Below are 26,379 nucleotides of genomic sequence, written 5' to 3'. Positions count from 1 at the left end.
TTGTGGCGTGTCTGTATCTTATTTTGAAGGGATGTTTAAACATTACCATAGCGATCAGAGAGCGCTAGGGCAGTGGTTGAGAGTAGAGGAGTAAACTACCCCACACACACCGGGCCTCAGTAAAAGGCATTGAGTGGTCCCTGGCGTTGAGTGGTCCCCGGTGGTTGAGGACCACTGTTCTTCTGCACAAAATGAGATTAGAACTGGCCAAATGGCAAAAAAAAGGGAGGGGGCTATTAGGCCAGGTAAATTTCACCTGCTTCACTGGCCCTCTTCTCCACCTTCATCATCCCCATAAGACAGAATATTCAAGGTGGAAAGAACATGCAGGAGAACACAGACAAAGTAGCTCTGCTGGTGCACAGCAACTAGAGTTAAAATTAATTTGGGAAGTCCATCTGGACATGTTTCAGAGGAATATTTTCTTCCCTTTCAAAAGTTATGCAGTGTGATGTACACTATCATCTGTTATTTGCTGGTGCCATTAGTTCAGATGCTGTTCTTACTTGTAGAAACTATTCCTTTAACTCTAATCAATGTTAAATTCATTATGTTTGAATAAAAATTTTTTGGTCTTAATAGCGCTCCTGGGACTCAAACTTTTTCTGCTGCTTCAAACCAACACAGCTGTCCACCTGGCAGTCCCTCTTTCTGTGACTGCTGTCATGTGCTAAATTCATTATGTGAAAGCCAGGTTCATTAGTTGTAGGGGAATAAAAATTGTCTCACTTCCTCTATTTCAGACTTGAATGCCGTTCAGAGGCTGGAAAGTCCCATGGTTGGTCTGTATCCCTCACAGAGGCTAGAGATCGGGTAGGCTGTGTCCTCGCTGTAGCTTTAGAACTGCTGGATTTCATAGTTGCATAGAACAGGGGTAGTCAACCTGTGGTCCTCCAGATGTCCATGGACTACAATTCCCAAATGCTGGCAAGGGCTCATGGGAATTGTAGTCCATGGACATCTGGAGGACCACAGGTTGACTACCCCTAGCATAGAGAATCACTTGCCATTGCCTTGCTGATCTTGGGACAGCTCATTCTCGCTGTGTAGCCTCAGCACCAGGTCTGTAAAGTGGGCGCTCTGGTTGTGCATTAAAGACAGGGGCAGGAGAAGGAACAGGAAGAAGTTGCTACGTGTGACTAGTGCAGGGGCTGAGCAGCTGTCCCCAGCGGAATAATTTGAAACATTCACGGGCCCGGCCTTGACCTCAGCTCCATACTGTCTGGATCAGGAAAGTGAGTGGGAATGAATGGGCTATTTCATTGTGGTGAAAGGTTAACAGTGGGTTGTCTTAAAACCCTGCACTGTATGTACTGAAACGAACACAATGGCAGATCTTATGGGAGAAGTTTAATCTGTTTATATAGTTGCAGCGCATACTTGGTAATCTTTGAAGGATCTTGCACTTAATCAGTTGCTTCCATAATTGGAAGACTGTGCCCCTCCCTGTGTCCTCTGTGATGGTATTCTTCAACCCATGGGTGGGTTGTCATGCAGAACCACTTTTTTTCCTTTTTTTGTGCTGATTTTTAAAAAGAGATGGCTCCTAGCATGCATGCATAGAGAGCAAAGCACTGCACAACAAGAGGATCAATATAATAGTGAGATGAAGACCCTCAGCCGTGGATTGTTTTATTTCTGACATGGCCCTGATGTCCTCTGGGAGCTCATTCCACCAGGTGAGGGCCAAGACTGAGAATGCACTAGCTCTAGACATTGACAGATGAGCTTCCCTGGGGCCAGGGATTGCCAGTTAGTTGGTGATTGAGGAGCATAAAGCTCTTTGGGGGGAATAGGTGGAGAGTTGATACTGAGGGCCCAAACCACATATGGCCTTGAAGGTGATTACCAGAACCTTAAGCTTGATCCGGTAGTCAGCTGGTAGCCAGTGCAGCTGCTGGAGTGTGAGCTGAATATGGAGCCTCCAAGGTGTTCTTGTAAGAACTTTCTGCACCATTTGGAGATTCCGGGCAGGGATAAGAGTAGGTCTGCATAGAGCGAGTTGCAGAAAACCAGCCTAGAAGTGACCGTTGCTTGGATCATTGTGGCTAGGTATTCTGGGGCCAGGTAGAGCGCTAGTAGCTTGGCATAGGTGGAAGAACACCAGCTGGGCTACTTTTGCGATCGGTTCCTCTTTATTTATTTATTATTTGAATTTATTATCCACTACTATCACACAGCATCTTGCAGCGAAGTTACAATAAAATGATTAAAAAAACAATTACATATAAAACCAAAAGCCCTCTCTGTGGACGAGACAATCCATAAAAAAACCCAAGTCCATTCCCCAGTCCATTCCCCTCCTTCCCACGGCACCTCATGGGGCCATAACCTTCGGCGGTGCTGATGACCCCAATGCAGGTGGTGTGGAAGGGGCCCCCATCTTCCATGCCCTGACCTCAACCAAATACCTGGCAGAAAAGCTCCATCTTACAGGCTCTGCAGAACTGTGCAAGCTCCTGCAGGGCCCTCAGCTCTTCCAGAAGCTCATTCCACCAGGTCAGGGCAAAGGCAAGGTGAATCTGCTATGGGCTGGGAACCACCGACAGGTTTGTACCCACAGAACGTAAAGCCCTGCAGGAGGAATAAGGCAACAGGCAGTCCCTCAGGTTTTTGGCTTTGCTTCCTAGCCCACTGGTCTAATAGCTGGGCTGCGGCAGTATAATTGCTGAAGGTGGTGTGTACTTTGTTACTCACAAAGTGCTGAAAGTTTATGCAGGTATTCTTAAGAAGGCTGGACAAAACTTCTCACAGAGCTTAGAGATGAGAGCCATGGCAATCAAAGAGTCAGGATTACCCCCTCCCTAGCCCCCAAAGTATCTGGGAGCTTGCCTGGTGATCCTCTTATGGGAGGAAATGCCAAAGCAGAGTTGATGCACTGGAAAAGTTCTTGTTCCTTGATTTCATCATTTCTGCAGTGCCAGGGGTCTGTTGTAAGTACAGGATGGGAGAAGGGGGAATGGGCATGTGCAAAGTGTGTGGACAGTTGAGCAAGAGAAGAAATTGCTCACTGATAATTGAGAAATGAGCCATATGTTTACTCTGGCAACTTAGTTTTTATCCTTCTGCTGTTTTCCAGGACCTAGACTTGGCACTTAGAGGATTCAGGACAGTCTGTGCACAGCTGCTTCCATACGTTTTGCTGCAGAATTGATTTAAGTGGAATTTTCCTTTCAAAGCTGACAGTGTCTCAGCATGCAGCTCTGTTCCCTATACCTGGCAATTGTCTGCATTGCTACTTAGGGCTTTTCTAGTGCCAACTAGAGTGGAGGGAGAGAAATTCTATTGCTTTCAGTGGAATTGCAGTGCAGTTCTGCTTTAACAGAAGGTGGGAGTAAATGGCCCCTATTGCTTTACAATCTGCCTTTGTTTCAGCAGGTGTTGAACAGGACACCAATCCTACTGAAATAAATGGTGGTTGTGTAGCAATAATGCTTGGGGGGTAATTGCTCCTGGTAAGCCATCAGGGACATTTCTAGAAGTGTGCTCAGACAGCTGCATTTAATATCTCTGTCTCTCCTCCTTTGAGTTTTTCCAGTTATGTCTCATGGTTCTAGACCGAGAGAAAATTCAGTTATTGTTTGTTCAAAAGTGTGACATCTGTTCAGTTTTTTTTTCTTTTTCTTCTACATCCTGCCATCTTGCTGAAGAGTTGAGAGGAATATGCATGGTTCTCTTCTCCTTTTTATCCTGGCAACAACTCCATGAAGTAAGTTAGGGTGGCTGGCCTCAAGGTCACACAGAGCTTCATGACTGAGTTGGGATTTGAACTCAGGTCCCACCAAGTTCTATTCCAGCAACAACAAGTACACCACATTAGCTCCCTTCTTGAATTGTGTTGTTGGCTTCATATATTAGGTGTAATTGCTCTGTGCTGTACAAGTAATTCCATCCAGAATAAGATTTGCTTTCCCAAGGCAGTTGGGCTTCCTTGCTAAACCCTAGCTGTTTATCACTACAGGTCCTGTGACAAGAGGGAAGAACATCAAGAGCATTTTAAGTAAATATTTTAAATCTGAGTAAATAGCTTCACAGACACAATCTCTGTGATGCAGTTTGGCTTTTACTTTTGTTCTTGCTGCCTTAAACATTGACCTGCGGTTCTGCAAGCTGAGCTAATTGTTTCCCCCTGGAATGTTGCTCAGGGCTCCAATTGGAAGGGAGAGAAGTCTGGCAAAATTATCCAATACACAGAAGGCAAACCGCCTTTGGGGGACACTTACTGCTTCTAAATCCCCACAAGGTACTTCACAAAAGTGCTTACCAGCTTGAAGTAACTTTTCTTAAGTATTCTTGTGTATATCAATTGGCTGCACTTCTTACCACCCAAAAGAAAATCCTGTGGCCCATCAGACGGCTGGTCTTGTGCAGCTTTCTGTTCAGATGGGAAAGTATAGCTGTTGTGTCTCTAGAGCTCTTCTGGTAAACCGTGCAACAAGTAACTTGCCTGGATCCTTTCAAATGGGCATCCGTGTTGGTCTGAAGTAGCACAATAAAATCAGAGTCTGGTAGCACCTTTAAGACCAACAAAGATTTATTCAAGGCGTGAATGCAAGGAAGAGTGAGGAAAAGGGCTTGCACTCGAAAGCTCACGCCTTGAATACATCTTTGTTGGTCTTAAAGGTGCTACCGGGCTCTGATTTTATTGCCTGGATCATGTTGCAGATAGGACTATAATAAACAGCCTTTTTTGGATGATCCTGCAAATCTGCCTTGAGCCTCCAGGGGGAGGCGGGATATAAATTTAATAATAATAATAATAATAATCCCCAACAGAAATGAAGCTGCAGAAAATCAGGTGGTGGACTAAAATGATAGAAGAGAAGGCTTTTCAGTAGTAGAATAGGAAAAGGGGGCTTGGGTATATTAGAGACTCTGGAACCTAGGTGGGATTATCAACTCTACCTTGGCAGACAGTTGAAAGATCTAAGAGAGGAACATACCCTGAATTTAATCCAAAACGCCATAAAAAGAAACGCACTTTTCCTCCCCCCCCCCTTGATTACTCTTGCAACCTCCTGTCTCTGGCAAAGTTAGTAGCTGGAACCTGTTCTAAGGCGGAAGAACTTAGAACTGTAACTCTCACGTTGCAGAGCTAACATCAATGATTGACTTGCAGTGAATAGTGGACATGGTAGGATGAATTTATCCCTTTGTTTGTGGCAAAGGTGTGTCGCAATTACTTGATCAAATACCTGAGATCATTGTGCATAAAAGAGCAAAATGAGAAAGTAGGATAAGTGTTCTGGGTCACGTTGCTTTACCTTTTTGCTGCTGTGCAGCTTTGCAGAGATCTAGCAAGGGCTCCAGAGCAACAGCACCTGCAAACGTAAAAGTGGAATATCAAATTAATCATCATGAACTGTAATTGGAATAAGAGAGGCTTGCCCTTGCGTGTACTTGTGGGAAGAAAATTATACTGTAGTAGTTTTACAAAATTGGCTCTCGTGTCAGCTATGCTCTCTTTGCAACCTACACGGTTTTTAAGAGAATAGAGAGTGAACTGCATATTTGGAGCAGTTGGTATACTCTTTAATGTCTCCCTTCTGAATTTGTTCATGCGGTAGATAAGAATTCAGTAACCTCATAAGGTGTAATTAAGATTCTGCATCCTACCCTACCAGAATAAATCAGTGCTCAAAAAAATGGGCTGTGTGCATTAGTTGTTTCTGTAGTCTTCCAGAATAAAACAGGAACATGACTTTGTATATAAAATACAAATTCAGTACTAGAATCTTGACATACTATAGCCACCTGGATTTCAAAGCTTTGAGTTACAGTGCAGAGAAATCTTTTAAGGCAGTGGTCCCCAACCTGCGGGCCCCGGCCCGGTGCCGGGCCGCAAAGGCCATGGCGCCGGGCCACGGCTCCCTCTCCCCGCCCCCCCCCCCCCGCAGTAAAAAACTTCCCAGGCCGCAATCTTGCGGCCCGGGAAGCTTCTTACTGCGGGTGGGTGGGGAGAGGGAATCAGGGCCGGGCCGCGCCCGTGCAGGCCGCGCCCGCGCGGCCCGATCCGCGGGCGCGGCTCGCAGGCGCGTCCCGAAGCGTGGGCGTGGCCCGAAGCGCGGGCGCGGCCCGATGCCCTGCCGGTCCCCAGCCTAATAAAGGTTGGGGACCACTGTTTTAAGGGTTTGAAAATTAAACTCTGGGGCAGAAATTAGCTTTAAACTTGCCAATTTTGAACTGGATGTGTCATGGTAGACATGTAGCTCAGTGGTGGAGTAGGATGCCTCCCAGACTTGACTCAGTCATAGTATGTGTAGCTTCCAGTAAGATGTATATTTGGCAATCCATTGTTATACTGGAATCTCTTTCCAGTCTGCAGAAGCAGATTTAGGTGTGGGCACAGTCTCTTGGAAACAAAAGAGCACAATTGCCCAAGTAAACCAGCATAATCTATAGCTGTGTATCTATTTTGATTCCATTCCTACCAGATCAGAAGCTATGATTTGGTAATGACACACAAAAAACACCCCACTAGCGGAGTATTCTCTGTCAGGTTCCTGCTGCATCGAGCATTAACATATCGTCCATATAAGTTTTCAAAAAACCTCTTCCAAGAGCTTTCTTCCAGGGTCAGTGAGATCCAGAAGCCATCTCTGAATTCAAAAAATCTTCTGTTGATGTGGTGAAGAGGGAGACCCTGCTTCACTGGTGAGAGCAGGGTGGTCTCCCTGCTATATTCAGTCTGAGATGGTTAGGTTTTATTGGACGGACCATCCGTTGTGGCTGAGCGGCAATAATCAACTGTTCTTCCCACAAGCTTTCTTTAATCCAGCCATGTGTGGAAGAGAGCTGCCACATCCTACTCGATGAAGGCTCTAAACCAGGCATAGTCAAACTGTGGCCCTCCAGATGTCCATGGACTACAATTCCCATGAGTCAAACTGTGGCCCTCCAGATGTCCATGGACTACAATTCCCATGAGTCAAACTGTGGCCCTCCAGATGTCCATGGACTACAATTCCCATGAGTCAAACTGTGGCCCTCCAGATGTCCATGGACTACAATTCCCATTAGCCCCTGCCAGCAAATGCTGGCAGGGGCTAATGGGAATTGTAGTCCATGGACATCTGGAGGGCCGCAGTTTGACTACTCCTGCTCTAAACAGACAGCATGCAGCCCATTGCTCTTATAATCTGGTATTGGAAATGGGCGAACACCTACTTGTTATCTGCTACTGATACTCTGTTGTGACAGATACAACTGGATGGTTTGTCACATGGCAGGCTCTCTAGGAAGCCCTTGCAACTTGGACTTAGGTAATTGGCATAGCACACTTTAACTGTAACATATTGTCTTTATGTACAGGCCCCCTGTAATGGGATTGACTTGTTAATTATAAAGCAGTTATCTCGTGTAAGCGTGAGGACCACACATTTCAAGTCAACCGACTTATTGTAATTATAAGGGGACAAGTATTGTTTGCACATAAAATGAAGTAGCCGTGATCTCAGATCCTAAGATGAATGCAGAACTCATGTTGTGATAAGCGGCAAGGTTGAGAGGCAAAAATGGCTGTCAGCCTCCCTGTGCCCTTCCTTCCTTTCGTCCATCTAGCTATTCGTTTTTCGATTTATTGACCGCCACTCACTGATCATGCCGGCTTGCGATGGTTTACAAAAGCACAATAAGACAAGAATAAAACACATTTCCCAGCAGCCTAAGCCAGTCACAACATCTCTCCGATTTCCCTAACCAGTCCCAGTATGCACCTCTGAAAGCATAACCCAAAATAGGCCAATAGAATCAGAGTCCAGTAGCACCTTTAAGACCAACAAAGATTTATTCAGGGCATGAGCTTTCGAGTGCAAGCACTCTTCATCAGACGAAGGGTGCATGCATGCACTCGAAAGCTCAAACCCTGAATAAATCTTTGTTGGTGTTAAAGGTGCTACTGGACTCTGATTCTGTTGTGCTTCTTCAGACCAACATGGCTACCCAGTTGAATCCAAAATAGGCCGTTACCTACAGCTGATGAGCTCCAAGAAGAGCGAAACCTGTTAAAATAGGTCCTGTAGTATTGGCCTAAAGAATTTAGGTGGCTCTTTTACGATACTTCTGAAATAAGCAAACATGTAAACATTAAGGTCAATTTGAAATTGTCTTTGTCTGAGCTTATTCAGCGAGGAGGGCAGAAGTATTTGAATTTTTTAGTGACTACCGAGGAAGCCTTTTGTACGTATGATTTGTTTTAGAGTGAAACATAACATAACCATCTGCTCTTAGACCCGGAATGGAACGAGGAAACATTTTAATTTTATATTGATTATTGTATAAAAGTGTGCCTATGTCTATCTAGAATGTTTTAAAAGTTCTTCTCACCCCACTCATCTCATCTTTTAGCCCTGAGAAGCATCCTGTAGTTCCAGTAACCTTGCTAAATTATCCTCCATTAAATATGTGATTTACTGGTAAAATCAGGGAAGGGAAAAATGGGAATGACCTGCTATATGGTTGTAGCCAAAACTTAACCATGCTCCTACATGAAAACAGGCAGTGCATCTTTAAAGAGCTTTGTGGGATATAGCCATCAGGTTCACCATAATAGTTTGTGTTCCCTTTCAGTAGTATAGGGCGAGGACAGAGGGTACCAGTCAGGGATGAGCAGTTGTGTCACTGTGGTCTCCCGTGTGGGGTGCCACAGAGTGCAGTACTTTCCCTGATTGTCCTTCAACATCTTTATTCACCCTCTAGCACAACTGGTCCGCGGTTTGGGCTTGGGTATCGTCAATATGCCAGTGACACACAGCTCTATCTGCTTATGGAGGGCTGGCTGATCCCACCCCCAAATACACTGGCCAAATGTCTGGAGGTGGTAGTGGAATGGCTCCAACAGAACCACTTAAAGTTAAACCCCAAAAAGATAGAAGTCCTATGGCTGGGTATGAGCCTCTTGTGGCGCAGAGTGGTAAGGCAGCGACATGCTATCTGAAGCTCTGACCATGAGGCTGGGAGTTCAATCCCAGCAGCCTCACGGTTGACTCAGCCTTCCATCCTTCCGAGGTTGGTAAAATGAGTACCCAGCTTGCTGGGGGGTAAACGGTAATGACTGGGGAAGGCACTGGCAAACCACCCTGTATTGAGTCTGCCATGAAAACGCTGGAGGGCGTCACCCCAAGGGTCAGACATGACCCGGTGCTTGCACAGGGGTACCTTTACCTTTACCTTTACCTTTACCTTTTATGGCTGGGTAGGAAAGGGTCCGATAAGGAAGCATACTTCCCCTTCTTTGATGGAGTGCAATTAACAACTTTGCACTCTGTCAGGAATTTAGGGATAATCCTTGATGCCTCCTTAACAATGGAGGAACAGATCATAAAGGCAGCTCACCAGGTATTCTGGCAGAGATGCGGGTGCTGATGGAACTATCAAAGTTCCACAGGACCTGCAAAATGACTGCAGGCAGGATGCAGAGATGAACTGTACATCTCTCCCCCCCCCCCCATTGAGGAGATCCAGATATACTGAAGCAGAGTAGACCCTTGACCAGGGGTAGTCAAACTGCGGCCCTCCAGGGGCTCCTGGAAATTCGCTGGCAGGGGCTCCTGGGAATTGTAGTCCATGGACATCTGGAGGGCCGCAGTTTGACTACCCCTGCCCTTGACTGTGGAACAGCCTCCCAGAAAAGGTCAGGAGATTCTGCCCCTTCTGGCTTTCTGATGCATTTGTATGATGGTTATTTATTTTATTTATTATATTTATATACCGCCCTCCCCGGAGGCTCAGGGCGGGTTACTCCAAAGAGCTTTCAGGGTAGGCCAAGCCTGTGCATCACAGGAATGTCTCCAGATGGAAATGGGAGCTGGAAGGACTTTGGAGGGGCTCACGGTCTTTTACAATCATTCATCACATCTTCTTTTGCATCTTTTTCTCCCCTCCCTACACCAGTATCTGGATCTGTATTAAAAACAAAGGGATAGCAATTTATTTAAACTGCTGTCATCTGCTTTCTGCTCTACATACTCCGGTTGTCAAACTATCAATGTCATCTTCATGTTTGCTTAGAGGTTTTGTATTAGCTATTTCCTGTGTGACTTGCTGGAACGGACTCAAAGCAGAACTATGTGGTGCATGAATATGATTTATTTTTTTTTGTAACATGAAGCTTTGTATCTTTAGGATGATTGAGGAAAGTGGAAAAAGGAGGAGGACAATGGCAGAAAAGAGACAGCTGTTCATGGAAATGAGTAAGTAGGACACTGTTAAGCTTACAACTTCTCTAAGGAATGTACTATAGCCTTTCAAAAAAAGAATGTTACCAGATCTCGTTTCTCCCAAGAGACGATGAACATCAGAAGATAAAAAACTTCAGGGGTGTAGTTCTCCAATTTTCTCCAGCACTGACCTCCTTTTACTAGTTTCCTTATTCACACAGCATTCCCTCCATTTAACGAGACCCTCCGGTTGAGGTACTTTAATCCAGAATTGAATGGCTTCTTTGGAGTTGTTTCTGCAGGGACGCTCTCCTGTCCTACCCACCAGCTCTGCTGATGTCCTGCCCACTTTTCCGGCTTAGCTCCTTCAAGCAGTGGCTTGAAATAAGGCTGTGGTTGAGTGGCAGAACACCCACTTTGCGTGCGGAAGTCCCAGGGTCAGTCTGTCGCACTTCCATTCAAAGCTGCTGAAGTCAGCAGATGCTGGGAAAGCCCCTTCTTTGCCTGGGGCCCTGGCCAGCTGTTACCAGTCAGAGGCAACAATACTGAGGCTGGTGGACCAAGCGATCCAGGATAAGCAGCTTCGTATGTTTGTTACTTTAGTCTCCTTTTTTTTTTCTTGGACCATCTTTGGATAAAGCTGCTGGATCTACAGTGAGCAGAAAAAAAGAAGTCTGGGAAATGGCAGTGGAAAGAGAAAAGGCAGAGAGTTAGGGCTGGATGGGTAGGTGTGGCAGAGAGAGGAGGGAAGGATTTCTTGTGACATCTTAGTGTTCTTGATCCATGGGAATAGGAGGCCCATATAAGGTTGCTTATGTGGTGCATTTTTAACCCAGCCTCCTTCAGAGGAGCTCACGGTGGTGTGCATTATTGTTCCCTCCTCTATTTCATCTTTGCAGCAATCCTGTATGGTAAACTAGGTTGATGGTGTGGGTGGCCCGAAGACATCCCATAGGGCAGTGGTCCCCAACCTTTTTTATCACCAGGGACCGGTCAACGCTTGACAATTTTACAGAGGCCTGGGGGGGAGGCAGTCTACTTTAGGACCCGTCATTGGATGGCGCCGGAGGGGCGGGCTTAGCTGGTGGCTGCTATGGCTCCTCTGATTGGGCAAATGGACGAGAAGGACAGGGGAGCAAGTTGGCCTGTTTCTTTTCGCCGTGGTCACTGAAGGCAGCGGGCAGGAACATCATTGCCACGGAGTTGTGTGGGCTGCCCTGGGAATAAGGCGCTCCTGGACGTGAGATGAGGGAGTCCTAGTCAGAGCAGGAATACAGAAGAGGAGCTTTGTGACTTGGACTTCTGCAAAGTTGGGTCGACATTGGTGGGCTGAAGCACCTAACTTCTTAGAGCCGCGGCCCGGTACCGACTGATCCACAGACCTGTACCGGTCCCTGGACGGGGGTTGGAGATCACTGCCATAGGGCTTTATATCACAGTGAGGATTTGAACTCGGGCCTCCTGGTTTGACAGTGTCAATTGCTATGTCATATTGGCTCTGTATGTCCAATTCTCTCCGGTTCGGAAGGGTGCCCTGAAATGCCTACATTCAATCTGGAACATAATTCAACCCTCAACTGTGGTAGTGTTCATTAAAGCACCGTTAGTGTGCCAGCCGCTATATTAATCCTGATTTCAAAACAAGCCCTAACCTGAGAAAAGTGAAGAATATCTGTCAGGGTTGTAAATTCAACAACCTCCCTTACGTAAATGTTAATGCAAGAATATGTTGGCAGCAAACAACTTTATTGAATCTGGATTTCAGTACTGCCAGAAGACTTTTGACAGTAGTTTTCTTGCATATTTTGAAGCCTTTAGCTATAACTGGCTAGGAGGACCTTGCACATCTTAGCTGCCACACACCTACAGGAAACACACCTACAGAGAAATATAATAGATGTACAGCTATTCCCTCCATTTAACAGTGTCGCATTCCACCAGGACAACTAGCCACAGTGATCCATGCGATGGTCTCCTCTAGACTGGACTTCTACAACTCGCTGTAAGCAGGTCTACTCTTATTTGGCCCGTTCTCCAACAACTGCACTGGTTGCCAGTCAATTTCCGGATCAGACTTAAGGTTTTGGTAATCACCTTCAAGGCCATATGGGGTCTGGGCCCAGTGTACCTGACACTGCCTATACCCCCAAAGATCTCTATGCTCCACCACCTCCAACTGGCCGGTGATCCCCGGCCCCAAAGAAGCACATCGGACCTCAACCAGGGCCAGAGCTTTCTCTGTCCTGGCCCGCATCTTGTGAAACAAGTTCCCTGAAGAGATCAGGGCCCTGCCTGAACTTCCACAGTTCCTGCAAAATGGAGCTCTTCTGCCAGGCATTTTTGGTTGATGCCGACTAAAACAAAAGCATCTAATGGGGCCCCCAAAGAAACCCCTATCTATATACTGAATCCCGAACCGGTCTGCTTGTGGAATCATTGTTAACATAGCAAGTTAACACTGGCGCTGGAATCGTTATATGGAAATGTTATAGACAGTGTTATCACCAGTTAAAACCCCTGTTACTATTGTTTACTCGATTTCATGAATTATGCTGCCCTTCCTCTATGTTCCATGTAAACTGCCTTGAGCCAGAAAGGAGGGCGGGATAGAAATCTTTACACCACTCCAAGGGAGCGGTATAAATAAAAGGCTAAGGCCTATGTGGGAGGGCTCGGTCTGAGATGGGGGGGGGGGCAACAAAGACGCAGCAGCCCTGCTCCTTTCCCACCGCCGAAGACAGGACCTGACCCGGGGGTGCCTCAAAGCTACCCCTTCCCACTGAGCTGACGACTCCCACCGCTTCCCCCACCCCAAACATCCACGCACCCACCCCTCTCTAACCTGCAGTCTTCCCCCGCCACCCCCACTCCCAACTGGCCCTCCCTCTCAACTCCCCCCACCACCCCGCAGACCCTTCACACACCACACTCCTTCCCCCCTGTCCCATCCCATCCCATTCCACCTCCCTCCCTCCCTCCCTGACTTCCTTTAATTGTCTATCTCCTTCCTGCCCCTCTCTCTCTACCTCTCACTTGCTCTCTTTCGCCCTTCCTGCCTTTCTGCCTTTCTCCCTTCCTTTCTTTCTCCCTTGTATCCTTCCCTTCACCCACCCCTTGCCCTCCTTTCTCCCTCCCATCCCCTCTTCTACCTCCGTTTCCTTAATTCTTCCTCCCCATCCACTAGCGCCCGCTGTATTTTATCTACAGCAGACTTAATTTCTAGTATAATAAATAAAATAACTGATTTCCGATTAGTCAAGTTCAATAACTTGAACAGAGTTACCTACTGTGCGGGGTGGGGGGAGTGAAAACAAAGAGGGAATTGTTTCCTGCCCTTGCTCTTAACTGGAAGTCAGAAGTAAATATTAAGTAGGGGAAAGTGGAGGCATTCTCACTGATGTGATAAAGCTGAGTGTGGACTGCATCATCCAATGCTTTTTGAAGGGAATCTGTGTCTCCACGTGGCAACTGGCTTGTTGGGGAAAAGACTAAGCTAGAGCTACGTTCCTTGGCCTGTCCTTTTTCTGCATGAAAGGTTGAATGTTACATGGAGACGTTCCATCATATGATCCCTCAACAAAAGTAAGAATTGGTGTAGCCCAGATACAAACTAAACTATGCCATAATTACTAGTCTCTAAAATGCAGCTGCCAGAGAGACAATGTCACCAAACCATGCTGAAAGCCTTTTTCCCCCCACAATAAAACGATGAGAGAAATGGGAATGCATTGCTAAGATGACTTTTTTCCTGGCTCACAGGGGCCCAGAATTTCGACGTGATCCGGCTTTCAACATATCGGACTGCCTGTAAACTGAGATTTGTGCAAAAAAGATGCAACCGTAAGTAAGAAACTACCCTTACGCAAGCAGGTTGATAAATGCACCTATCGTAGCTGTTCTCCACCTCTCTCACTGATTTGGTTCACTATAAGACTAACTTGGGAAAATGTGGAATGAAGTTTGAGTCCAGTGGCACCTTTAAGACCAACAAAATTTTATTCAAGCTGTAAACTTTCATGTTCATGCACACTGAATGATACAATGAAATCGAAGTTACCAGACCGTACAGGGTGAGCAGTGAAGCAGCATATAACACAATGAAGATGTTTAACAGATTCAAGGACCAAACAGGAATAATAAGCTTAGTTTATATATGTTACTGTTTGTTTGGCGTATAGTTCCAGGGGGAAACAGTAAAGGAAATAAATATGTCAGATTGGAAATTGATGGGCAGATGTATCCATCATTGTGGAAAGCTGGGAGTAATTAACCAAGACCCTGCCATTAAATTCCACCCGTCTCCTCTCAAGCATGGAGATTATAATTATGATGTGAAAACTCAAAATTACGAGTCCCTTTGCTTTATCTGTCCTGTTAATTGTTCCATCCTAAACACTGTTCTATACTATTTCTGGGAAGTCTGCAAGCCCAGCTTAGACTAAGACAGAACACTATAGAGGATTTAAGCAGAGGCTAGATAGTCATCTGACAGAAATGCTGGTTTTATGAATGTGGGCAGAGTGCGAGTGGGTGGGCAGGAAGAGATGTGCCAGTGTTTGTCTCTTGTGGTCTTTTCTTGCATACCCAGGGAATTGCTGATTGCCACTGTGGAATAGTAGGTGAATTTCCTCCAAGCCCGCCTGGATTCTATAGATTTTTGGTGTGTGGTAGGGAATCACTTGGGCATGAAATTGGGATCACTGTGGGTGGGCAGGTAGTTGTGAGTTCCTACATTGTGCAGGAGGTTGGACTAGATGACCCGGGAGATCCCTTCCAACTCTATGATTCTGTGACTGGGGCCACCTTCACACAGTCGTGATCCTTTCTTGCTACCTTCAGATCTGGACACTCTCCCTTTTGAACCCATTCTGATGCAGGCAACAGGAGCCTTCGGGGGGGGGGGGCAGGGTTTGACAATACTTTCTGTGTGAAGAGGGAGAGAAGACATTTCTTTGGAAAAGGCAAATAGAGCCTTCAAGTAACCCTTAGACTGACTGCCCCCTCTCAACAGTCAGGAATCATGGTGAGGGGCAGGATTTCTGTAGCACATATTCATCAGTCAGAGTGTCAAATCAAGATGTTCAAAGGCAGACCAGCTGACCCTTTCTTGCCTGTACTTCTGGAAAATCGAGGGTGGTTCTGAGGTTTCTGGATACTCTTACAGCTACGTTAGGCAATAGCTCTTTCGAGTAGAAGCCACTGGCAGAAAAAACAGCTAACAGTTTTCTATGGGAACCTTTCCATCATGGAGCAAATGGGAGTTGAGGGGGAACAATTTGTTCAGACAGTTCCTTGGAGACCCAAGTATGTTTCTAGCGCTGAAGTCGCAACAGCCCATGGGAGAAGGTAGTGAGAAATGCATCTTACAGAGACAAGAGGAAACACACTAGTTTCCAGACAAGAGTAGTTATCCAAACAAAAACGGGATAGGTGTAAAGTTTCCCTGCTGCTAAGAGGAAAATTCCATTTACTCATCTCCTGGTCCTGGCTTCTTGTGGTTATATAGAGCATATGCAGAGCTGGGAACATACAATCTAGCCTTCACGAAGGACGTTTAAACTCTAAAAGCAAATGAATCCAATTGGCTATTAAAGAAGTCTTATAGCTAGTAAAGTGCTTTTCACTACAGGAATGGAACAGCTTACAGTGACCTTCACAATGTGCTCTACATGGATCATAAAGTTTGCATCAATTGTCAGACAAGTTGTGTGATGCCTTTCCACCCTTTTGCTCCTTGTTTGCTAGACGTTTACGCTGTTCCCTGTCATTGTTTCCCAGGTGGCTTACAACACTAAGCATGCAATAATAACTGCCCAAGTAACATACAACCCCCCTCCCGGCATAAAATTCCAGCAGAGAGAACCAGATAACAGCAGCAATAAAAACCATAGAAGTATTAAAAATGAAAGTGAGAATGGAAAGGCATTAGCAGCGGAACAGAGTTAAACATCATCAACCTGGGAAAATGAGAGCCACCTGTCGCTTATTTTGAATGCTGTGTCACACATTGCAGGATCAAATGATGCACTTGTGCATACACTGTGGCAGCTTATGTAAATTCCTTGAACATCTCAGTTTCTCACGGACTTCCACTACCCAACGCATTGCTCTGAAACGGAGCTGAGTGCTGTAAATCAGGGATCCTCAACCCGTGGTCCTCCAGATGTTCATGGACTACAATTCCCATGAGCCCCTGCCAGCAAACGCTGGCAGGGGCTCATGGGAATTGTAGTCCATGAACATCTGGAGGACCACAGGTTGAGGATCCCTGCTGTAAATGTCATTATCGTGGAAGGGGTAGCCCTTAAAGAGAGCAAGTTTGCCTCCTTGGCCAGCTCTTCCGCTCACGTTTCTTTGGCCTAGTGGTCAAATATCAGACCACTTGACCCAGGCAGTCAAAGGAAGGGCTTATAATATTCCATATTCAGTTTATTGATCAGCCATAGGCCATTTCAATCAAATGTGAAATGCACACAAATCTTGAAACATCATGAAAGACATTCCTACATGATAATATAAATACAGTATAGCCAATCATAATAATGAAGTCTCCAACCTAATAATGCAGTGCAGTTTGGATCTTAATCTTTCCAGCGGTGAGGGCGAACAATGCAACTCTGTTGGTAAGATAGGTATCGTTGTCTGATAATAGGAAAATCGTACTTTCAGTTTTGGAAAGACCTCAGGTAGTAGGATGTATTCTTTTAATAAAACTTGCCTCTTGGCTCATCATAAAGGGGGCGGAAGGGCTTTTTTATTCCTTGTTAATGAGGGTTATTTTCTTCTGAACTAAGGTACCTTTTAACTGAACCTTCCAGTGATACTGTGAAGAAAGTCCAGGTTCTCCCTCTCAAGAAAACCCCATGGTTGGGCCTGTACAGAAGGTTCCAGGTTCAATTTCTGCTTCTGTAATTAAAAGTTCACAGGTGTTGAGGAAGATGTTTCTCTGCTTGAAACCCTGGAGAGCCCCTGCCCAACATAGTGAGTAGATAGACATTGCTGAGCCACACGGACCAGTGGCCTGACTTGGTATGAGGCAACACTGTGTGCAAGCCTTTTCTGTCACTCAAAACTCATTTGAGTCAGGCCTTCTTCGGTGCAGTGGTTAAGAGCCAGCTTGGTATGGTGGTTAGGAGTACGGACTTCTAATCTGGTGAGTCAGGTTTGATTCCCCGCTCCTCCACATGCAGCCAGCAGGATGACCTTGGACTTGCCACAGCCCTGTCTGTTGGGGGGAGAGGAAAGGAAAGGTGATTGTGAGCTGCTCCTTCTGGTAGAGAAAAGTGGCATATAAGAACCAACTCTTCTTCCTCCTCCTCCCATGCAGGATGATATTTGTATCCAAAACTTAGCAGTGCAGTTACGGATTCCAAGTTGTTTGCAGAGGGGAAATAAATGCATTTAGCTGTATTTCAGGAGTGCATTGTAGGCTGGGCTAGCAGGGAGCTGATGTGAAATGTAACAGCAAGTTAACATAGTCCAAGACCTGGATGGGATTTCTGACCCCTTTCTTTTTTGTACTGCAGGGCTCCATCTGGTGTCATGGCCATGGCTGAGGCAACGCCAGATCAAGACTGGGTAGCAGTATCCCTGAGGCTACCCTTTCCTCTAATCTTGTTTAGCTCTTAAAACAGTCTGTCATCAGCTGCTGACTATGCAGGCAGAGGAGGAGGAGGAGAGAAAGTGCAACGGGGATGGAGTTTGTGGGCTAACAGCTGATCAGGCTTTCCTGTATTTGACACATTGGTACATCAAGCCCACTTCCACACGTTCTGTTTTAGGGGAATAAGAGCTTGCCAATCTTGCTAAAAGCAGTGGGATTCGCTGGCGAGGGCTCATGGGAATTGTAGTCCATGGACATCTGGAGGGCCACAGTTTGACTACCCCTGCTTTAGAGGTTGCTCAGTGGAATAGTAGGATAGTAGTGGGATCCACACCACTGTGTATAATTTGCAATTTGCTGATGTTTTCCAAGTCTGGAGAATCTTAGAATCATAGAGTTGGAAGGGACCTCATGGGTCATCTAGTCGAACCCCCTGCAGTATGCTGGACACTCACAACCCTAACACTCATCCACTGTAACCTGCCACCCCTTTGCCTTCACAGAATCAGCCTCCCCGTCAGATGGCTATCCAGCCTCTGCTTAAAAATTTCCAAAGATGGAGAACCCACCACCTCCCGAGGAAGCCTGCTCCACTGAGGAACTGCACTAACTGTCAGGAACTTCTTCCTGATAGGTAGTGATGAGAAATGTACTCTGCATCGTTCACATGATGATGTGTGTCGGGCTCAAATTAAGCCCCATGGGATGAAGAGATTAAAATCCAGTGCTGTGCATTCATGTGTGCATGGGTGTTACAAAAGGAAGAGAAATGATTGAAATGGAAGTAAAATGCATGTAGGCTGTGATAGGCTGGCAGAGAGAAGTAAGCATCGGTGGCAAAATCAGGACATTGCGGTATAAGGCAAATGAAATGATAACTGCTTTTATGTATAAAGCCAATCCCTGGTTTCTGCCTGGTGTTTATATATTTGATGTATGACTCGTGTTCTCTTTTGCTTCTTGGTGAAAATATGCTTCCCCCTCTAAACAGCTACAGTGCATCATCACTGTACACAAAATGAACACAGAGGAGTTTCCTGCCCTCATTGCTGGGGTCGGGTGAAATAAAAAAGGGAGGCCACAGGGAGAGAGGGAGAGGGTGGAAGTGTCCTCATTTTGTGCTCACCTTGTGGCGCAGAGTGGTAAGCGGCTGAAAGGCTGTCTGAAAGCTCTGCTCATGAGGCTGGGAGTTCAATCCCAGCAGCCGGCTCAAGGTTGACTCAGCCTTCCATCCTTCCGAGGTCGGTAAAATGAGTACCCAGCTTGCTTGGGGGTAAACGGTAATGACTGGGGAAGGGAATTGCAAACCACCCCGTATTGAGTCTGCCATGAAAACGCTGGAGGGCGTCACCCCAAGGGTCAGACATGACACGGTGCTTGCACAGGGGACATACCTTTACTTTTACCTTTTAGCAATGGTTTGGACCAGGGGTAGTCAAACTGCGGCCCTCCAGATGTCCGTGGACTACAATTTCCAGGAGCCCCTGCCAGCGAATGCTGGCAGGGGCTCCTGGGAATTGTAGTCCACGGACATCTGGAGGGCCGCAGTTTGACTACCCCTGGTTTGGACTATCAGTTTTGCAGTTTTGCAGCATGAGCATCACTTCCTTCCTGGGTCCTTCCTTGCCAGGCATTTTACTGGGATCTGCATCCAGAGCGTGACAGCCAGCTACAAATATTGGCTGTGACACGAAGCAATACCAAATTAATGAGCTGCAATGAGAAATGGGGATGTTTGTATGGCTCGTTAAATGGAGCAGGTATTTTGACTGCTGTTGCAATGCCAGTGTAGCACAGTGAACCTCAAAATTCACTCCAGGTTGACAGCTATACATGTTGAGGCTGTTTCTACAGGAGGAGCCTTCAGGGCATTGTTACTGTATTTTTATTGGTGGAGCAGTTCAAACTAAAATGGTGACCCTTTCCTTTCCAGTCCACCTTGTGGATATTTGGAACATGATCGAAGCCTTCCGAGACAACGGCCTTAACACCCTGGATCACAACACAGAGATCAATGTGTCTCGACTGGAAACCATCATTTCATCCATCTACTACCAGCTGAATAAACGCCTTCCTTCTACTCACCAGATCAGTGTGGAGCAATCCATCAGCCTTCTCCTTAACTTCATGATAGCAGCATATGACAGGCTAGTAACTGCCTCGGTTGTTTGTTTCCTCTTGAAGTAATCCATGTTCTAGGATGCTTTGGGCTGATCCTGCGTTGAGCAGGGGGTTGGACTAGACAGCCTGTGTCAGGATCCAGGCTGAGCCTAGCCTGCAGAGTCCGTGATAAAGGCACATCCAAGATCCAACAGGCAGTTGCAAATCCAAAGAGAGCTTTATTTAGACAGAGTCTACAGAACGCTGAAGCAAGCCAAGATCTTCCTAAGCAAAGATCTTGATAATAACAAAGTACAATAGGACACTCAGGGCAGATATAGGGCCCACCACATAAGGGAAGGGGGTACATAGGCGTTTTGGTGGGAGAGCGAGAGGACAGCAAAGGTGGGTTGATTCCCACGCGACCAGATGGCCCAGAATCTTAACAGAGCAGTTGGCACTTTGTTGAGACTTGAGTTGTCTCCGCAAGGACACTTACAATAAGACTGATACATCAGCAGAGGAGCCTCTCCCGCTGGGAAAAGGAAGGGAGGCTTGGAGTTAGCTGACAGATTTATCGCTTTACGGCCTTGGCTGGGGCCGGCTGGTGAGAGACCAAAAGCTATGTGAGAAAGCGAAACTTAGATGGCATGAATCGGGGTTCATGACAGCCTGTATGGCCAACTCTATGATTCTATGATTCTGTGTTGCTTGCAAGCAGACGTTACCTATGCCAGGAGCCCCGTGGTCTTTCATGCTCACACTGAAGCTGGCATAGGAGGCACACCCTTGTTCCAGCCTTAAAATCTTGTTTGATCAAGATGCTTATCTCCCTGTTGCGTCTTGTTTCTCCAAGCTACAGAAACAGGCCACCAGGTTAGCTCATGAGCTGTGCTTTTTGCTCTTTGTGGATGTAAAGAGTAGCTTTAAAAGAGTCAGCAAGAATGTACAGTGTTAGTTTTGCTACAGTTTTAATACTTATTGTTCAAGTCTGGATCATACAGAACTCAGAAATAACTGGACTCAGCCAAATAAGGCGTCAAATCTTCCTCGGGCCACTGTTTATGGGGAGGGCATAGGGAAGAGGAGGGATATTATTATTCAAGGGACCAAGCCCTATGAAGATAGGTTGAGGGACTTGGGAATGTTCAGCCTGGAGAAAAGGAGGTTGAGAGGGGACATGATAGCCCTCTTTAAGTATTTGAAAGGTTGTCACTTGGAGGAGGGCAGGATGCTGTTTCTGTTGGCTGCAGAGGAGAGGACACGTAGTAATGGGTCTAAACTACAAGTACAACGATATAGGCTAGATCAGCTTCATCTGGTCGGGGACCGCCTCCGGGGGTGGGGGAGAGCCAGCGGCCCGGCTGCCACAGTTCCTCATAAATGCGCATGCATGTTTTGGCCACCAGGTGGCGCTAACACACATGCACAGAGTTGCCGCGCGTGCGCATTTTGGCCACCAGGGGGCGCAAACGTGCATGCGCAGCAGTTCCGCGCGTGCGCGTTAGCGTCGCTGGCGCGCCAGCTGCCGTGCCGGCCTCTTTCCCCCCCTCTCGCTGTAGGGGGGGGAGGCAGGCGCGGCCGCTGGTGGCCCGGTACGATGGCCTTTGCAGCCCAGTACCGGGCCGAGGACCGGGGGTTGGGGACCCCTGGGCTAGATATCAGGAAAAGAATTTTCACAGTCAGAGTAGTTCAGCAGTGGAATAGGCTGCCTAAGGAGGTGGTGAGCTCCCCCTCACTGGCAGTCTTCAAGCAAAGGTTGGATACACACTTTTCTTGGATGCTTTAGGATGCTTTGGGCTGATCCTGTGTTGAGCAGGGGGTTGGACTAGATGGCCTGTTTGGCTCCTTCCAACTCTACGATTCTGTGATTCCATTTTACATAAAGATATAATCTTCTGCAGGCAATCAGTGCTGCTCAGCACAGACTTTATCAATCTGAACTGAGAAACAGGCAGCATACTGATTAGAGTCCAAGTTCATGGAAATATGGAAAGATATTTAAATTCTCTTAAATTAGACTCATGGAGTGGCTACTAGTCACAGTGACTAAAAGGAACCTTCATGTTCAGAGGCAGTAATCCTCTGAATACCAGGGAAGACCTCAGCCTGTATGCCCTCCATGGTTGGGCACTGTGGCTTCTGGTGCGCTGCCAGTCTGATCCAGCAGGGCTCTTCTTATGTTAGGAAACCACCTCTGCTTGCACTGGGTGAGCAAAAGACAAAACTGAGCGTGATGCAGGAAAGGAGAGCCGAGTGGGCAGGATGGAAGGCGACAGGAGTGCTGTAAAGCAAGGTGTTGTGTCATTTGTGAATGACTGCCCTCTAGGATTGAAGCTCTTCCTAATCAGCTTCCAGAAGGCAGAAGACTTGGCAGGTTTGTTTAGCTAGAGAAGAGTCGCTTGTGTCAATAGGGAAACGTTCATGGAGATGCAAGTGAATGTTAGTTTTTAAGACGTATAGAGTGGAAGGCTCTTTTAGTGGCCCATTTGCAGCGTCCTGTCCCTGTGTCCTTTTTTGACTGCAAAGAGCCAAGTCTGCTGTCTTTAGAGTGTGAGGATGGTGTTCTTGTGGAACTGACGCATGTACTTTCATAGCTTTTACTTTGACACGAGCATATTTGAAAACACACTGGCAGTACGTGCAGAAGCTTCTAGTGTCCCTAGAGCTGAGCTTTGTGTCAAGTATAAATGTCAATGTTGATCCACATAACTGCATTTCTTCATGCAAACCCTGCCCCCCCACATCCCCTCCAATTCTGAATTATGCAAAAATTCAATATCTAGGTGGAATCCAAAGAGATACTTTAAGTGCACCCACTAAGATGATTTTTTTTTCTTCCGTTGAAACAGACTTCCATATTGGAGTCCTTGTTTCAGTGGTAATTTGCCACATGGTATTGGGGGTGGCTGGGTTTGAACCATCTGTGAAGTGTAATTTACAGAACAAACTGTGATGCAGGTCATGAATTCATCACTGGGGGAAGGAATAACACCAAGGAAGGAATAACACCAACCTGTGATCACCGGCAGTGTTTGATGACACTATTTTGAGCACTTGGGGAGAGTGAAATGCTTTATAGTAGAGATAGAGACATGCAAGTCCAGATTCTCCCTCTCCAACCTATTATGTGCCCAAGATCAGATTAAAGCATGGAAACTGAGCCAAAGTCTGTCTGTTAAATTTTGATTCCAACCTTCCTCTGACCTACATTGTTCTCCTGTCCTATCTTTTATTCTCTCAGCAGCCCTGTATGGTAGGTTATGCTGACAGCCGATGACTGCCCAAGGTCACCCACTGAACCGAGATAGCTCCCAAGGCCTAGTCTAACAACTATACCACATTAGAACCAGTTTAAGTCCAGTGCCACCTTTAAGACCAACAGAGTTTAATTCTGGGTATAAGCTTTTGTGCTCGTGCCCACTTCTTTGGATGCACAAGAAAACTTCTACCTACCATTCAACTTTGTTGGTCTTAAAGGTGCCACTGGATTCAAACTTCATTCTGTTGCTTCAGACAAACATGGCTACCCACCTGAAACTGTGCAGCATTGGCTTTCCAGAAAGAGGTGTGTGTGGATAAGAGGTATGTGTGGGTATTAAGGCAAAATTTGGGAGGAGGGGGTGTTGACACACAAAACATTCTGAGCTACTATGTCTGAGCTACTACATCCCTCCTCTGCTCATTGTATAACTTCTTTGACCTGGATATGTCTTTCAGAGTCTTTGACTGCTCAGAATGTGATTGCTCCAAGGCTCTCTTCCTAGATTAGTCTGTGTGGATTCATCTTCAGTCTGTGCCTTCACTGGTCTCAGGTGATCTGATGCCAGTGACCTCATAGGAACCCTTTCCCTTAGGAGCCCCTGTAGCCCAGTGTCTTTGGGGAGATCTGGCTCTTGCTGCTTTTTACAAAAGGGCACAATAATTCACATGCCTCTTCTGCCAAGTGAAACCTTATCTAAGGTGGGAGGAGACAGAACCCTGTGCATAGCACCCGATTGTTCATATGCCAGCTGGAGCTAGTGATTTGCTAGTAGACTAGCTCATGTGAGCCATGCCTGGTGCACTTTCTGTTTTTATCCAAGAATGGCTTATGGGGGCAGTAGAGACTGAGCCTCATGCAGCTACAGTTGAGGGAAACTTCACGGAATGTGGGAATTTGCATTATAGTAAGATAATTTAAGCCCTGACTCCCATAAGTGGCTGCAGTTGTCAAAAAGGTGTCATGGGGGGCAAGAATGATTGATAAGCCTGGTTCAAAACTTGCTGTTTATCCCTAATCTCAGTAGTTTCCTTTCCTACTTTCACTGCAGTTATATGAAAGTGTGTGGACTCCTTCAGTATTTTCACAGTATGTTCAGTGTTCAAAACAATTTACATTGCAGTCCTTCCAACGCCCTTGTAGGGTAGGCCATTCTCTCTCTGTTGTGGCTGAGAGTGGATGCTGAGATAGTCTGGGTTGATTAGAGAAATGTAGTGAGTTTAGAACAAGGAACATTAGGGCTTAGCCTTAGTGTAGCATAAAGACTCTTTGCCTGCCTTAAGTCATATGCATTTTGGCTCTCTCTGTTACCTGCACACCCTTAGGAAAGGATAATGGCTCGTATCCTACCACTCCACACTGCTAAGTTTGACACTTTCCTCCTCCCTTTGGAGCCTTTTCTCCTGTTTAAGTGGCCTCTTCCACTGAAGAAAGGCTTCATACTTAGGTGAGTGGAGTGGTACGATAAGGGTTTGTCTGTGTTGTTTTGAGAGCTCAGCATGACAGGTAACTCTTCCATGCAGGGAAATCTGTTAAAGTGATTTGCACTTGCACAAATTGTGTGTTATTACTATGTGGACATCTGCCCTTGCAGCATCTTGGAGTACATGCCTCCGGTAAAAGTGAAGCCATGGGACAATCTGTAGAGAAAATCTTACCACATTCTGGCATCAGTGTGGAGATTCTGCAGCATCAAAAATGGCTTCTCCGTCGGATGGCTTCTCCGTTTGGACAGCTGGCATAAGCAGCTAGCTAACATTCTGCTTCAGGGTGGGAATTGACATTTAGAACCACTGATATTTTGAGTCCAGTTCCACGGAGAATCCTTTTGCAGGACAGACTGCTAAAATCCCCAAGAGAATCTTTTCAGCGCTCTACTTAACAGTAGGAAAAGCATTAAGCTCTTAGAGCCTGGTATCTCACCAAAGACTTCTGGAGATGTCTGCGGGAAAAGTAAAGGCTGAAAATGATCTCCCTCCTCTTGTCCTTAATGCCACCCCTGTCATGCATGGCTTTTGTCTCTGCTGGTCCCACCATCCCCAGCACAACCTTTTTGGGTAGTCAAAGGGGACCCTTCTTCCCTTTTTTAAATCAACATGAAAGCTGTTTGGGTCCTCCCCATTGGATTAAATAATGTTGTCATGTGTTAGTAGAATCCTATTATTGTGTCTTCAGTAATAAGAAACTCTTGTGTTGTAATTATGACCTTTGTTTCACAGTGAGGGCCATGGGAAGTTGACGGTTTTTTCCATAAAAGCCATGTTGGCAACCATGTGTGGTGGGAAGATTCTGGACAAGTTAAGATGTGAGTATAACCCAGAAGCCTTGTTTAAGGTCAGTGTTTGTTCTGATAAGTCAACACTAAAGATTCTGACTACTGGTTTTGTTTTGCTATCATGCTAAGAAAATTTTCCCTGAGCCTGGCGTCTGGTCTACAGAATGCTATTTTCATATTGTTTTTCCAAACGCTCAGTCCAGTATACAATTTCAGGTTGCTGCCTGGATTCTCTAGTCAAATGACTAATCCAGAGACCACAAAGATGCATAAGGAAAGATAGTGCAGGTGTGGAAACAGCAGATTGTTTCATAGAGAAAGGATTGACTGTGAAGAATCTGGCATGGAATGTTAATAGATAAGTTCACAATTCATAAATGTATGTGGGAAAGAAAATGTTAAAAATGGCTTCCTTTAAAAAAAATGTTGGAATTTGTACACTTCACTTAACAGGAACGTAGAGAATCAGAGTATATTGCAGTGGTTATGTTATTATATATGGCTTGCATTTTGATGTACTTTATAGTAACAACTTTTTAAAAAATGCCACCACTGGCAGGAATCCTGATAGTCTGGAGAGGGAATTTTGTTGCCAACTTTCTATGCAGTAACTCATTGGCATCAAAGGCAATCGGTTTGTGTACGTTACTGAACATGTGACTTTGTTAGTGGATAGGCAAATTGGTAGTGCAGTTGGAAGGCAATTTTAGCCCTTACATGTAGTGTGTAGATTAACTCCACTTCTAGATCTGGCTTGATCTGTCCTCACTGATCCACTCTACCGTAACCTCAAGGCTGGATTACTCTAATGCGCTTTACGTGGAACTGAACATGGAGACAACCTGGAAAGGTCAATCCATTAATGACACAAAGATTCTCCTTTTGAACAAGATACTTCATTCTTGTTACATGATACCTGTCTTAGGATATCTGCATCGGCTGCCATTATGTTTCCGGGCTCCATTAAACGTGTGGGTTTTGG

The 26,379-nt window shown here is 46.0% G+C and overlaps 1 protein-coding gene across 13 annotated transcripts in view; it reads left to right on the top strand.

Annotated features, from left to right (window-relative positions):
* DTNB (dystrobrevin beta) overlaps positions 1-26,379 on the top strand; it is a 167,743-nt gene that overhangs the window by 6,057 nt on the left and 135,307 nt on the right. For 11 of the 13 annotated variants that reach the window (XR_013229728.1, XR_013229726.1, XR_013229725.1 and 8 more), the window contains exons 2-5: positions 10,123-10,190; positions 13,917-13,997; positions 19,694-19,907; positions 25,342-25,427. Coding sequence is in view for 10 of the 13 variants with exons in the window: in XM_077330649.1 (XP_077186764.1) it covers positions 10,124-10,190; positions 13,917-13,997; positions 19,694-19,907; positions 25,342-25,427 (448 nt within the window). In the remaining 3 variants the exon portion in view is untranslated. Of the gene's footprint in view, positions 1-10,122; positions 10,191-13,916; positions 13,998-17,864; positions 17,904-18,264; positions 18,395-19,693; positions 19,908-25,341; positions 25,428-26,379 lie in introns of those variants that run through there. The other 2 variants (XM_077330681.1, XM_077330672.1) reach the window with 2 other exon arrangements.

The sequence above is a fragment of the Paroedura picta genome, chromosome 1 (assembly GCF_049243985.1).
Source record: "Paroedura picta isolate Pp20150507F chromosome 1, Ppicta_v3.0, whole genome shotgun sequence".
Classification (NCBI taxonomy): Eukaryota; Metazoa; Chordata; class Lepidosauria; order Squamata; family Gekkonidae; genus Paroedura; species Paroedura picta.
Note: the sequence above shows the minus strand (reverse complement) of the source record. Positions and strands in the feature narration are given on the sequence as shown.